The sequence below is a fragment of the Haliaeetus leucocephalus genome, unplaced genomic scaffold, assembly GCF_000737465.1.
Source record: "Haliaeetus leucocephalus isolate CR32 unplaced genomic scaffold, Haliaeetus_leucocephalus-4.0 Scaffold849, whole genome shotgun sequence".
Classification (NCBI taxonomy): Eukaryota; Metazoa; Chordata; class Aves; order Accipitriformes; family Accipitridae; genus Haliaeetus; species Haliaeetus leucocephalus.
The window spans coordinates 4222965-4238097 of NW_010973285.1; the positions used below are offsets into that span (position 1 = coordinate 4222965).

The following is a 15133-nucleotide window of genomic DNA, read 5'->3' on the forward strand; positions in this document are numbered from 1 at the left end:
ACTTTAACTGAAGTCAGAGAATCTACTTCTTTTGTATCAACATAAAGTTTCTGATTTCAGCAGGACCAAGCACAAGACCTTTCAGCTTACTACCTTTGCCTAAAAAAGAGAGGACATTCTCTCTCATCTGGAGTATATAATAGTTTGGTTTCTGCACTTCTGAATTCACAGTGACAGCTCAGTGAGATTACTTGTGGAGCAAAGTTAATTCACCTTCTGAGCTTCAGCTGCAATATTTGCTTGAAAACAAATGAAATGCCAAATATCATTAATTATATTTTTTTCTTTTTTTAGCATGAATGTTTTATGTCTCTATGGTATTCCATTTCTATTCCGAATTAATGACAGATGTTCGAAATGAAACATCAAGACAATACTTCATGGTTTTGTGTGAGACTGTGTTTGGGTTTTTTTAGATTATCTGTTTCTAACTGGGTTGCTAAAACCAAATGGGAAAATTCACAGTTGAGGTTTTAGCATATTTTCATACTTGCTTTGTATTTAGATAGCCATGTTTTCTTAAGAACTAGAAAATCATTCCTGGGGAAAAGATGATTACTGAACACAAAAGGTACCACTACAGCTTTTTATTTCTACAGAATTACAGGATGGTTGAGGTTGGAAGGGACCACTGGAGGTCATCTTGCCCAACCTCCCTGCTCAAGCTGGGCCACCTAGAGCAGGTTGCCCAGGAGCATGCCCACACAACTTTTGAAGATCTCCAAGGATGGAGACTCCACAACCCCTCTGTGCAACCTATGCCAGTGATCAGCCACCCTCACAGTAAAAGAAGTGTTTCCTGATGTTCAGAGGGAACCTCCTGTGCTTCCATTTGTGCCCATTGCCTCTGGGCCTGTCACTGGGCACCACTGGAAAGAGGCTGGCTCTGTCTTCTTACACTCTCTCTTCAGATATTTATATACCTTGATGAGATCCCCTCTTGAGCCTTCTCTTCTCCAGGCTGAGCAGTCCCAGCTCCCTCAGCCTTTCCTCACAGGAAGGATGCTTAATCACCTTCATGGCCCTTTGCTGGACTCATGCCAGCTCTCTTTATAAGGTTAGAGTTTTAGGTGCAGGAACAGAAATAACAGTTTAAAACCATTCCAATCTATTTCATGCACTCTTGATTTGTCTTCCAGCAATTCATGGAGAATAGCAGCATAACTGCTTGTTACAATGAACTGGTTCAAATAGAACATGGGGAAGTGCGATCTCAGTTCAAATTACGGTATGTAGAAGTGTAAGAAACTGCAAACAACAACCACTTCGTCTACATAATTGTATCAGGTTACTTTCTGCTTCTTCCCAGCTACGCATATATGTGCTTTGCATCTGTATGTTAACTAATATACTATACCCTTATTTCCTTCTTCTGTTGTTTTGTAAAGGAGAAATTTAAGTGCCTTAGTCTGGTACCCTCAGAAAGCTTGGTCTGTCTATGTTTCGTTCACTGGTGGTTTAAATGACTGCTTTCCTTAAAGCAAAATGCAGTACATGTCCTTTATTCTGATGCTTGCTTGTTTCCCATGTCTTGAAGTGCCCATATTGAATTTGGCAATGTTATAGCAGCCATTACTACCAGCATTACAGTCAGGGTAAGATCCCTTAGCAGAAATATTGCAGAACGATGACTTCAGCTGCAAATTTACATGATGGTAAAACTTCATGAAGTCATTCTTGATCTCATGCGTGTGAGATTTCATATTTGATAGCTTGAGCTGAACACAATCTTGATCCAGCTCTTCATACCCTGAGTTTTTTCTCTTGCTTGGGCAAGACTTGGCGGACCACGAGCACAGTTTTTTATCTTGGTGAGAAATTAAATTACTTTCATTCCCTTATCGCTTTTTCTTTAATGTGACTAATTTTGTATTTAATACAGGTGCTTATACATGCATGTAAATATGTTTGCAATACAACTATATGGAAAAAAAGCACTTGAAGTTGAGTGTCATGCAGAGAAATTGTAGTTCCCTGGGTGTCATAAATTAATTCCAGTTCCATCTACAGAAAATACTATCACTTCTTTGCAGGTTTCAGTGTCTCTGTTTAAGAAGTAGATTTTTCTAAGGTTTTCTTTGCAAACTGATTGCAAAGTAACTTCATGTTCAAGTGACTATGTGTTTGTGCATGCAGAATGCAACCACAGTAAAATTTCCAGAGAAAAAAAAATAGAATTTGGGCTCGCACAATTTTTAATAGGTGTTTTGCAAAACTCAGCAGGAAAATAAAGCAGCTATGAAATTTTAGAAGTTAATTAGGCGTTACGGTAGTTCTGACTTGGTTTGTTGTTCAGTTGTAAATGTAACATGACATGAGTGACTTCTGAATTAAGTCAGCATATATCAGAAACATCAGTGTTATATAGAAAGATTAAACTGTCATTCATACACACAATGCTTGCAGCTTACGTTTCATTTCAAGAACTAAATGCAAGTATAGTTTGAACACCTCTACATGAGTAGTATCAATTATGAATGCAGATAATTAAAACTCCAACACAGGGAGCATGATTCATATTGGCTACCACATTTTTCTGCAACTTTATTTATAGCCATCACCAAAAAAATCTTAGAATTCATTAAAATTGGAAGGAAACAATGTCAGTCCCCAGCAGCACTTCATCTACTGACAGTTCTTTTATCCCTATTGTTTATGGAAAAAGCAGTATACCACCCACTTGTAATTCTGCTTGCTTTTGCTCTCTTGAATGCAGTTACATAAACTGTGAGCCTACTTCCTTTTAATTTATGTAAATAATAACGTTATCTAAAATTTATCCTGTGTTATCATGTCTTTTGTACATTGATAATATACATTATATATATTTATGTGTATATATATATTCATATCACCTCTGAACATGACTGTTTTGGGAACTCTTGGCAGCATTGCAAAATACTATGAAAAAAAAAGGTGGTATTTTGGGGTTTTCTATCGCCATTGCCAGGTGCAGTCCCAGAATATCTAAGTAGTTTAAAGAGTTTAATAGATGCAGTCCCAGAATATCTAAGTAGTTTAAAGAGTTTAATAGATGCAGGCCCAAGATAGTTACATAATTAAATACCCCTTGCCATGTAATAAACACACCTAGTGCTTATAAGCAACATTTGTACTAACATCTGGGCGCATGAAGTAGCCTTTTAAAAGATAAACTTTCTGAAGAGGCATATTTGTAACTTGGAGAAGCTGATGTCTTGCAACAGAGGATTTCCCCCTACCTTTGCCTGATTAGGCAGGTACTCTAAATGAATTTTCCATTAAAAACTGAACAGAACTAGTGTTTGGTAATGTTCTTTGGTTATAATTTGTTTTCATCATGTGGTTTAATTAAGTGGGGAAAAAAGTGTTGCACTGTATGTCTATCCCACTGGGTCTCTGATCTTTTTGCTGTCTCAGTAGGTCTTCTTTACAGCTTTGTAAAAGTGAAAGGGAAGAGAAAATATTTTCAGAAAGTTAGTCAATGGAATTAAAACCAGGATATTTCAGGTGTTCAGATACAAGAGAAACATGGAGAAAAAGTAAGACCAGCCCAAGAAAGCAGTATATAAGGTCATGTCAGTGGTCAGAAGTGTCTTTCCATTCCAAGCGGGGACTCCGCTCCTCCATGTACCTGCTTCTGGTTTGAAGCTTGGTTGGACATCTGTGGGAGGTGTGTATTAATCAAAAAGGATATGGGCCATTTAAGCTTGTAATCTTGCTGGCTTGGTTGCCAGATCAAATGAAAATACTAAGGTTTGAATAGTGCAAACATAGCTGTGTGTTTTCTTGCAGAAAGTTTATGTAATGACATTTGTTAGCAGCTGGTGTACCAGACAGACATCTATCACTGAGATAAATTAGCTGTTTCACACAGCACAAAATCACACTTTGGAGCTGGCTTGGACTGCTAGAAAATCACTTGTAAAATTACATTGGAAGCTCCTTTTATTGTATGAGCTGAAATACTGCTTTCGTCTTCTGTACACAAGACTTTTCCCTACAAATCTTAATCCACTTGGCTGTGTGTCTATGTCTCTGTGTATATCTCTGGGTGTATCCTATTTGGTTTTGAGTTACTTCCATGATGAGCAGAACTAGCGATGTCCCGTACTTCTTAATTCTCTAGTCATCGATATTAATTCAAACCCCACTATGCAGACTAGGAGCAAGGTGTTCATTTTAGGTAATAACTGTATACAAGAATGTTCATGCATGGTGCATTTATGCTCCCTGCAATGAGAGGTACGTAGAGGATAACTAGTTTGTGTTTAGTCCAAATCAAAGATGAAGTACTGACATCTATCAAAGCAAGTATGCCTGAGTTGTTTCTTTTAGTATGTGCTCTCTCTATATATAATTTTTTTTTCTTTATAGTATTAGAAGCCTGCATTAATGTTAATCCCACCCTGTGTAAATCATAATTTAAGCAATTTAAACTTTGTAGCAAGAAGGTAAGGTTTTTGTTTTCCTGCATTAGTTCAAGGACAGCCCTGAAAAAAATGGGAAACAAAGATCATTTTGGCCCTTAATAAAGATTGGAGTGTATGGAAATCAAGTCACTGCATTATTACTTGGAATCAGGAAAATTGATATTTTTCTGACTAGGACTTTGAGAGGGCTTAAATTGTTTCCTTTAATTATGTCGTATTACAACTTCTTTCATAATGCCAATCTATTTGCTGTATTAAAAACTTTGTATATATCTGCTGTGGTGATTTTTGTGTTCCCTGTCTTTAATGATCACAAAACTTTCTATTCTGACGTAACAGCCATTTGTTATTTTTACTGCTAATTATTAGTTCCTGCTGTCTAGAGCATGTTTGGAGAAGGAAGTATACTATTAAGGTGCTACAATACCCATGAGCAATTTTACAATGTGATCTGCAGTAAAAACACGTTAACAGGGATGTCTGAAGCTGAATATCCTGAAAAAAGTAATAATGGAGATAATTACATAGTTTAGTCAAAACAACATGCTACTTTGTGATTCATCTACCGATAAGTACAATATAATAATGTATTTTTAGTGAGCAAAATGTTCTAACAATAAAACTAATGTGAATCATTTACTAATTTCAGGGCTTGTAATGCAGTCTTCACGGCATTAGACCATTGTCAGGAAGCTATAGAAATAACCAGTGAAGATCATGTCATTCAGGTAGGGGTGGGGAGGGGAAGTTAACTATTTTGTAGAACTTGGAGAGAGGAACTCCAAGGAGATCTTTGCTCAGTAGTTTCTGTTCTATTTCAGTATTTTAGTTTTCAGTGAAGTAATGTTGCTTTTGGTAAAACCAGCATGAAATCTGTAGCAGAACTATATAACTTGTACAGTAAAGAGGTTTGCTCTCTTTTTGTGCCTTCTGATAACAGTTTACATACCACCTTTGGGTTCAGCTTCTTACTTGAATAAAATGTTTCACCATTACATAGTATTTTTACATGAAAAACACTGAATGGTAGAGATGTGTGCTTATGGCTTTAGATGTATAACTTGTAACACTTTGACAGTTCTATGTGAGTAATTTTCCTTTAAGTATGTTCTTTTTCATGTTATCCTAAAGTACTTTTGTTTTGGCAGTATGTTAATCCAGCCTTTGAACGGATGATGGGGTATCACAAGGGAGAGCTTATTGGCAAGGAACTTACTGAACTACCAAAAAGTGATAAAAACTGTGCAGACCTTTTAGACACCATCAACACATTTATTAAAAGAGGAAAGGTAAGCAAATAAAATAAACTCTTGCAAAATTGCTTCAGATTTCTATTCTGCTTTATTTTTAATGCTCTGGGTTTAAGAACACAAGGTTTAGTTTTCATAAGCGCACATATAAGACCGGAATTCTGCTCCTCATATGTCTTAAGAGCACAACAGCCCATGCCTCAGACAAGTGACTACAGATTTCTTTAGCTTTGCTTTTAGGATCTGACTGAACTCCTCTACCGATCTGTTGGCTTCAGATCAATATAAGAACGTTTTCTGTGTTTCTGTTTTGCTTAGAGACCATGGAGCTTTTGTTAGTTGGAACATAACAATTTGTCCCTCAGACAGGCTCTCAGATGGCTGCATCATCCAACCAAAAGGTTTAACTGTTCTTGTGATAACTGCAGAGCCTTTTTGACTGCATGCTTTAAGCACCAAAATATATCAGCACCTGGTGGGATTTGTTTTTCTAACTATAGTTGGAATATCTGCATGTGAACTCCTGTCATGGTGGTGACAGGCCATAAAAGCGCTACATGTTCCTGGCGATGTGTTCCCCTAATACATGCAACAGTCTCTTATCCTATCTCCCGTGGGTCACAGAAGTACCTCTCACCCTTCCCTGGTCTCACCCTCTGCTTCATGAATTTTGGGGAAGGTTCTTGAACCTTTGAGTAATTTCCAGAAATTATCTGAGCTCTGAGGGTCACTGTCTGGAGTTGTTCGCGGGTTCACCTTGGTTCATTAGCAGTGCCTGCAGGTCACTTTTGCTTTGCTCCTCCTCATTTATATAGGCTGCCCAGCTGCTAGCACTGCATGGTCAAAGACCCTGTGTGTCTTCTGCATCCATCTGTCTTTGTCTGTGACAGAGACAGTGTCTTCCACCCATTTTCCAGCTTCGTCCTACCCTGCTGCCATGTAGTTCCCTCCTTAAAATCTCTCTTCTTTGAGGTGGTAAGGAAAGAGAAGCCTTCTGCTTTATCTTCCTTTCTTCTCCAATCCATACTGGAGGATATCTTTTATCTCTGCATCAGTGGACTGCTTAAGCAAGGTGCATATATGGCTCTTGGTTAGCCTGCAGTCCTCTCGATGCTTTCTTGTAGCAGTGGGGTCAGAGCAAAGTTTAGTGGCTGGTCAGAGAAATAGGCATTTGCATGGGCGAACAGGATAAAAGATGCCATGAAGAAATTATTTCTTCCTTTTGCTGATCTAGAGTGTCTCAGATATCCAAGGTCATGCAAAACCAGTCATGGAGTGAGAATAGGCTGTTGGTTACTTGAGGTTAGTTGAAGGACATCCTTAGGTCAAGGGCTTCTGAAATTTAGCATATATATGCTGCTTAATGACTGACAACTTCAAAGCTGAATGGTGCTCAGCACAGAGTTTTGTTCTGCTGCTCCCAAGGGAAATATTCTCTGGATGTGTTGCAGCCACCACTGCTTATGATGGTACCTAGCAAGAATGTTTTTAACCCCTCAAAGTAGATGATTCCTAAAGTTCTTTGTAAAAATTGTATACTCTCTCAAAAGCAAAATATATTTACACTCTCCTTACCTTTGCAAATGCCTGTTAAATGTGCTACTCCGTATTAATAGATTTTACACTATTTAAAAAAACACAACCATGAAATAATATGTAATTATTTACTACATAAGGACTATGTAATAATGAATGAATATTTGACTGCAAGCTATGTATTCTTAGATGCTGTCTCTGTTGTGTGTGTTTGTGTGTTTGCTTAGGAATGGCAAGGTGTTTACTACGCAAGAAGAAAATCAGGAGACAGTATCCAGCAGCATGTGAAGATAACACCTGTGATCGGTCAAGGAGGGTAACTAACTTGTCCAGAACATAATTACTTTCTGATTTTTAGGGCCTTCTCTCTGCTTTCCCCATCTGTAAGTTTGACATGAACCTCCATGTATTTAGTAGCAGGGTGTTGATGTAACTGCAGACTTCAAGCAATGTGGAAAGAATAAGCAAAGTTGAGAAGGTCATGTTCTTTGCTGATGTTTGTCCATTTTGGTCCAGTCATATGCTGGCTAAAAGAACTGTAAAGTCATTAATAGTGTCACTGTTACACCTGCAATTTGACATTTAGGTTCATGTTACCATGCATTTCTTTATGAAGTTATTCTACAGAATCCAAACTGTTACCTGCTCAGCTGGAAGGATTAGCAGCTGGGTGATACCCTTGTTTGTGTGCATGCTTGTATGTGCTTGCACCTTTGCAGTGTAGTATGGGCACGTTGCCAGATTCTGCTCCCAGATGTGCAGATGATTTCCTGCAGGAGCAAAAGGATCAGGTGTCCTGGAACAAAAACATAGCTGGAACGCTGAAGGAGAGCGTCGTCTGTTTGGCGTTGGGTTTGGTATCTTGTTTCCTGAGGGCATGGAGACCTCTGCTTTAGAAAACAGCGGTGTATCACTTTGCTTTTGTCTTTACCATTTGATATGGTAACAAGTTATTATTTCTGTTGCTAGGAAAATAAGACACGTTGTGTCCCTCAAAAGGCTGCATGATGCCAGTGAAAACAACAAACAGGTATCGTATGTCTTTCATGCCATAATTTTCATAGCTTTTAGTAAGCTGATATTTTTTGGTTTAGAAATTGGTATTTTTCCAAGAAGATGTGATCTGTATTGTCGATGAGATTCTCATTGATTGTTGGAACAAACAAGAAAACTTCAGCATTTGCACTGGCTAATCTCCTTTTGTAGGACTACTGAGCAGAGAAAGAAAGGCTTTAATTTTCTGGACTGTGGATGTGACAGTTAAGTCCATGATACTGTGGAGCAACACAGACCATACTCCAAAGGGAGTTCAGGGGCTTTTTTCTAGAGCTGCTCTTGCCAGTCTGATCTGGTATACTTATGTCTAATAGTGACTTATGGTGAGCTGTCACAAGGTTTGCCAATGTGAGGTACTTGAATGAACTGTAGCCTTCATGCAGGGCCTGAGACATTGCATGCACCTCAGAACACGTGTTGTGGAAGGGGGTAAATCCAAGCCATCACCCAAGTAAACCAGCAGTAGCAGTTGACCCCGGTCTCTGCATTCCAAACACATGGCCACCCGAGCAGGTCCTGCAACAAAGCTCTTTGCTGTCACCTGCTCCTGGTCCCCTCCCTTTGGAAGTGCCTGAAGCAAATGATCATATCCCATGCTTTGCCTCAAAAATACTCTAGTACATAGCCTGCAGAGTAACGAAGCTTGGACTTTTGTGAGCAAAGGAGTGAAATCTATCTTTAGCCTGTAGGGGTGAGATAGAAAATGGGAAGCATAGGAAGTAGCTGGCAACATTTTAGACTGGGGATGTGCTTGGGAAACATGGTATGTTTCCATGTTCTTTAGGGGACGGGGTAATGTGTCTTGTTTTACTTAATGTATTTAATTTATTTATTAAATAAATAAAATTTATTTACTTTATTTAATATTTAATTTAATTTAAATTTAACATTTAATTTTAATGTGCTTTTTTCCATGATGTGGGTAAAGACACTTTAAAAGGTATTCTAAAAGGTATTTAGAAGGTCACTACTATTTCTTGTTTCCACTTCTTCAGTATAACAATACAGAATATTAACACATTATTGGAAAACCTCTACTATTGGAAGAAATTCATAGCTGGTATTCTGTAAAATTTAACTGTTGAAACCATCCCCCTTGCAGAAGTGTTTTTGGGGGCGGGTAGTAACAGGTCAAGGGAGAAATCAGCACAACTTTTGGAAGAACTTTGAAGGATTATCACTGAAAAACAAGGCTCAAAATGTTCTAAACTGACCTCATCTTTGAACTAAAACATGGATTTTAATATCATTGACAGTAGCAGGATGTTTTGAACTGCTCGGGCTAGAGTTCAAGAGAGTTTTGTAACAGAAGCAGTGCTAAAGTTACATGTATTTCTTTTTAATTCATTATTTAAACCTCGTTATTGTTTCATTTATAGCTGCTTTTATGTTGATTTGAAAGTGATACACAATCTGACGTTTTTTCTATAATATACACACAACTGAAAGACTGGTACAGGGAAGTGCAGGTATGATACTTAGTGCAAGATAATGAGTACAAAACAATTACAAACCTGCAGCCATCTGTAAAAAGCAGCTGTAGGAATATGGATAAAAGTCCTTTTCTGTTTTTCTTTGCCCCGTTCATTGGGCTGTCTAAGCCAGTAAGCTTAAGAAACAGATTTTAGTTAGGGACTTGTGTCCAAGGCCACATTCATATTCTCTGTACTACTGTACACTGTTGGAAAGCATCAATTCACATTTTTTAGTATTGGTTCATGAGTGGTTATGGATAAATACAGCACTAGTGCGACACGCTATAGGTCTAGGGAGCTTTACGCATTTGATGAGCCCAGGGAATATGGCCTTCGAAGGGTTCTCCACAGACACAGAAATCTACCACAAAGGTTAAAGACCACAGCCTAACAGAAAGCACGGTCTGTGGAGATTTAAGGTCCGGGGGGAAAAAACAAGGTGCGTCCAACAGAACTAGGTAATCACCTTGTTCCACTTCTGTGGTGGAAATATCTCCTGCCTGTAGTAGAGCACTAGGTGCTCTGGCATTGCATGAAAAATTCAAACAGTGCCTTGGAATTTTGGGGGTTTGGGTGTGGTTTTGGTTTGAGGTTGGCTTTTTCATTGAAGATGGGCAGTGATGGTGACATATAGGAATATCTGTATTATATTCATAAGACTTTTTAGAGTTATTTTCGTAGCAATACTAATGTGATGGTATCAATCCTGATCAACATTTGGACACTGCAGTTTTCCTAAAATCCATGCCTGAATACTTGCAGCAGTAGAACTTTTCTTTACCATAAAAAAAAATTAGGTTTCTCTCCAAGCCACAGATGATTTTTATGGAAGGATAAAAGGAAATCAAACAAACTATTTATTCAGTTACAGAGCAGTAAAAGCTGTCATGATTCAAATTTTGATGTCAATATCTAATGTTTCACTGTATCAACATAATTATAAATGGCTTGAACTCAGCATTCAGACACCGTATCCAGAGTTAGAAACTTCCTTACATTGTTATGCATTGTTTCAACTTAAAAAATGTAGATGTGTTCTTTGTCATTACCAGCTGCCTCCATAAGGGATACCACAGTATGATTAGAGATCACTGTGTAGGAACCTTCATGGATTTCTGTGCCAGATTTATCACACACAAAAATTAAGCATGTTAGATTTATGCACCAAAAAAAAAAAAAAACATTTAAGAGTGCATTAAGTATTCTTACAGTGAAGATTTATGAATGGGGGTTGACTTTCATGTGACTATTCCTGTGTACTGAAGCCTACCTAGGTAATGATTAATGCTACCTTTGTCAATTTGAGACCTGGCAGGATGGAGTCCAGTGTTTGCACATTCATAGATTTACAGCAGAGGTGGTGTTTCTCCTCTTAGGAATGTATTGGCCCAAGATTAACTGTGTAACTGCCCTCATAACTTACATCACATGGCTCTTTCAGGTCATGCCTGCAGAAGGGCTGAGAGGAGTATTCAGAATTGAAATGTGGTTTCTTTTATTTTTTCAGTAAAGCATTTAGAGGACTGTGACAATGTTTTCTGCCAGTGTGCAGTAGACAGAGCTATATCCATGGGCCTTGAGAGAAGCTCCAGTTTGGGACCAGAATGAGCAGTTCAGATGCTTTGTGTCACTGCACCATATCTGATGAGCTTCCTTGATCTTACTCTGTTTGAATGAGATTATTTCTCTGAGAGTTCCTGCATGATTACAAAAAAGGTGTTCCAGCCTTTAAAACTGGTTTGCTGGAGGAAGAGTTGTTCCTTACACTCCTTTGAACAAGATTTATATGGAGCATGAGTGCAGGATTCCCCCCTTTTTTTTACTTCTTCCTTTTCATCACAGAAAGCCACTCCTGAATTTTGGGGTTTTTTCCTTTCCATTCTCTTCTCTTTCCCTTTCGCTGTCTTCCCCTCCCCCCCTTAATAGCAAAAAAGAAAAAAAGATGCAAGGTGTGCAAGAATGATGGAAAAGAGAATTTGTATCATTCCTTTCCTTTCTTTCCTAAATAATCCCTGTGAGGACCCTGCAGTGTGCACTGTCACAAACTGATACAGATGCTAAGAGCACAAAAGTGCAACCTTGCTGTGCTCTCCTTTTAACTCACAGGTTGCAACCATGTATTTCATACTTCCATGCAATCTAGTGCTTTGCTATAGGCAGGTGATGGTTTTAGTCAGAGGGACCAATCACCATAGATTAGATGACAGTACTGGACTCCTAAATGTGATGTGTAATGAATTTGTCGAAGTGCAGTGTTAAGCACTGAAGTTTATTCATCTGAAGTAGAGGGTATGTGTATCTTCTCCAGTGACTACAGTAAAAAAAGTACTGCATTATTTTTATCCCTTTTCAATGTCTCTCTTAGCTATATGTAATACATCATGTACTAATTTTAGACGGAAGACTTGAGGAACTGAAAGTTCTACTCAGTTTTCCTATGAACAGCAAAATACTTTCTTGTAACCATGTAACAAAGGAACTGGGTGAAGTGATTAGCAGATACTAAACTGTCAGGTATTGGACAGACTGTGCTTTCGTTTCTGAGCAGGATGGAAAAGCAGAGGAGCATTTAACCTGTGTTATTGTAGACCAAGCAATAGCTGTAAACTTTAAGATGGTGGAAAAATCATATTTAAATTCTAAGAAAGTTTGAAATATCTATTGGTGGAGCTACCCAAGATGTTTCAGAAGCACAAATAATTAAGATCTTGTGTTTAACTTTTTTCCTTCATGAGAATGATTAAAAATTACTTGGAAATAAAGTTCTGATGGGTGACACCTACCTCTACCCTTCAGTTGCTGGAGACTTGTTTTTGTAACCGAGTTTTTTGAAGTCTGGTTTATCAGTGACCCATGAAAGGATGCATGCACAATTAGATTAGATAGTACTAAGAAAATGGTTTTTAAATTACCATATAGAAGGCAAAAATGAACATTTTAGGATTTTTTTTTTTTCTTTTTGTGTTTTATTCCTGGAATCTTTCAGATTCATATGCAATTTGCACTTAAAACACTATCTAAAAATGAATGTCAGTTCTCTGGCAGACACAGGCATTAAGCAGGAACTTAATACCTAAAAGCACTATTGTATGTGTAATTTTCTGCATTGCATATCTGTTTACTTTCATATTATTTCTCTACATCTAATTACACCTAAAAAAGAGTCTTTGCCAAACACTTTTTAAATAACTGAACAGAAAATGCTGGATAAGGACAGTGTTGAATGTAGTCCTTTTAAAATCTTTTTCTATTCTTTTTCCTTACATATGTATCTTACTCTTGGTGCATCTTCGGCTCTACAAGAGTTACCATGATGAGAAGTACACAGGAGACAATTATCAGTCAGGTTAGAATACTTTCATTTACCTTTATATACCACTGTGCTTGAAGTCATGGCTGGATTCTTTGCTGGTATGAAATGTTGTCTCTTCCCTCTGTTGAGTCCGTGGTCAGAGCAGATGGCCAATGATAGATGCCAGCTGCTCTGATGTCGCACCACGAATTGGATTTGTAGCCATCATTAATAATTCAATCTCCTGTGCAGAGCTCCCACCGAGCATTCAGAGTTAAGATGCATTGCTCTTCGTTGTATTAAAACACCATGTCTGATCCTGAAGCTGGTGTGCCTCGGCACCCCTTTGTGTTTGAAATTAATGTGGAACTGCTCTGATTTTTGCCAGCAGATCTGCCCTAGCGTTTTCAAGTTCAGGACCTGTCAGCAGGCCACAGCACAGGGCTAAGACAGTTGTCTGTAGTGTCCAGGCTACAGCTAATCATGTCCTGTCAGGGCTGAGTTGTTGAAGCGTGGCTGCACAACCTTTGCCCTGTGTCTCAGGCAGGTTTGCTTACTTGCACACAGCACGTTCAAGCTCTCAGTAACTTCTGCAGATAGCTTTTGACTAAAAGTGTGGAATATAAGGGGATAATCTCTTCTTCCAATGCTGTGTAATATTTGGAGTAACAATTTTCCCTTAGGAAGGACGCACTAAAGGCCAATTTTAAACTTGTGATTCTAGTGATCTGAGCCAGATGCAGCACTGCTGTCCTATTCTGAGTGAACAGGTTCTTGTGCTCTGTTACCTTCTGGTACCTGAGGCTCTTCCCACTATGAAACACTGGACAACATTGCTGTACGATGTCAAGCAGCTTCTGATTTTCACATGGGAGGAGTATATAACATACCAAGAGCATGGGAAATGACTGCTTGACGTGCCCTACATTTTCTGCTCTCATTACCATTGCTGCCATCAGAACTGATCCACGGCGTGTTAAACTGCTTGCTTCTCTGACCCTGTAATAAACGCAGTTTTTTCTTTCTCACTGTTTTTTTCCTGCAAACAGGAAGGTGAGAACACACATGAATTAAGCTGAAGAACACTTCTTACTAGTTAACACGTTGTTACTAGTTCACTAATGTGTTTTACAGATTATGTGGGGCATTTAGGTTTGCTCATTATTGTGACAGATTTCGGCAAGACTGGGAAGCCACATCCCACGAAGCCATGTTGATGACAGTGGTGCAGTGAAAGCAGGCAACCTTAGAGTCACATGTATGTGATGTAGGTTCCATCTCTGTGGTCCATGGTTGTGGTCCAAGAATAAATTCCCAGAGCCATGGACGTATACCAGTATGTGACGAATGTAGAAAAATAATCCATGTGTACTGTGCTGTTTGCAATGGTGTAATTTGTAACAAATCTGGATGGGAAGACATTCCATTCAACAGGTGAAGGAAAATTTTTTATTTAGGCATTTAAATATTTTCAGCTGAAATTGTAGTGTGGCATAGTAGCTCTTAAGCACCTGTAACTCTCTAGGTGGCACTAGCAAAGTTTCCAGCTTGCTAGTTGGTATTTAACACAAGGAGAGTTGTCCTGTCAGCTACTGCCACTCGCAGCTATGTTTATGTGTAAATGTTTGATCCCATTGAAGTGCCTTATGTTAAACTCCTCCAAATGTTAATGCAGGAAAGGATTTTGAAAGACGAGTCCTATCAAACAAATAAATAAATAAAATAATTTAACATGCATTAGTTATCCCCCACTCTTAGGTGTCAACAGAGGAAAATGCTTTCAATTTCTCCAGTCTGGACTACAACAAAATAAGAAGACCCAAGTTGTCTTGTAAAGACAAGCTGTGGTAAAGAAAAGAATTAAGACAGAAACTGTATTTCAGTAGTTTTTAAGATGGATATATTTTTAATTCTGGAGAATTGTATATTAACATTTTATTTTTGCTAAGGACAGGCTGCATATACCCTGTCTTGTAACACGGTTATGCAAATTGGTCCTTATGTTGGGAATATCAGTTTTATGATATTTCTGATTCTTCACATGGTGATTATCTCCTTGTGAAAGCTTGCTAGGGTCTCTGATCTTTGAGTGGAATTTCAGATACTCTGGGA

At 38.4% G+C, this 15133-nt stretch overlaps 1 protein-coding gene across 1 annotated transcript in view; it reads left to right on the forward strand.

Annotated features, from left to right (window-relative positions):
* PDE8B (phosphodiesterase 8B) overlaps positions 1-15133 on the forward strand; it is a 43612-nt gene that overhangs the window by 12382 nt on the left and 16097 nt on the right. Inside the window, exons 5-9 of the mRNA XM_010582847.1 lie at positions 1140-1228; positions 5062-5140; positions 5561-5701; positions 7426-7514; positions 8168-8233. Of these exons, the coding sequence (XP_010581149.1) occupies positions 1140-1228; positions 5062-5140; positions 5561-5701; positions 7426-7514; positions 8168-8233 (464 nt within the window). The remainder of the gene's footprint in view (positions 1-1139; positions 1229-5061; positions 5141-5560; positions 5702-7425; positions 7515-8167; positions 8234-15133) is intronic.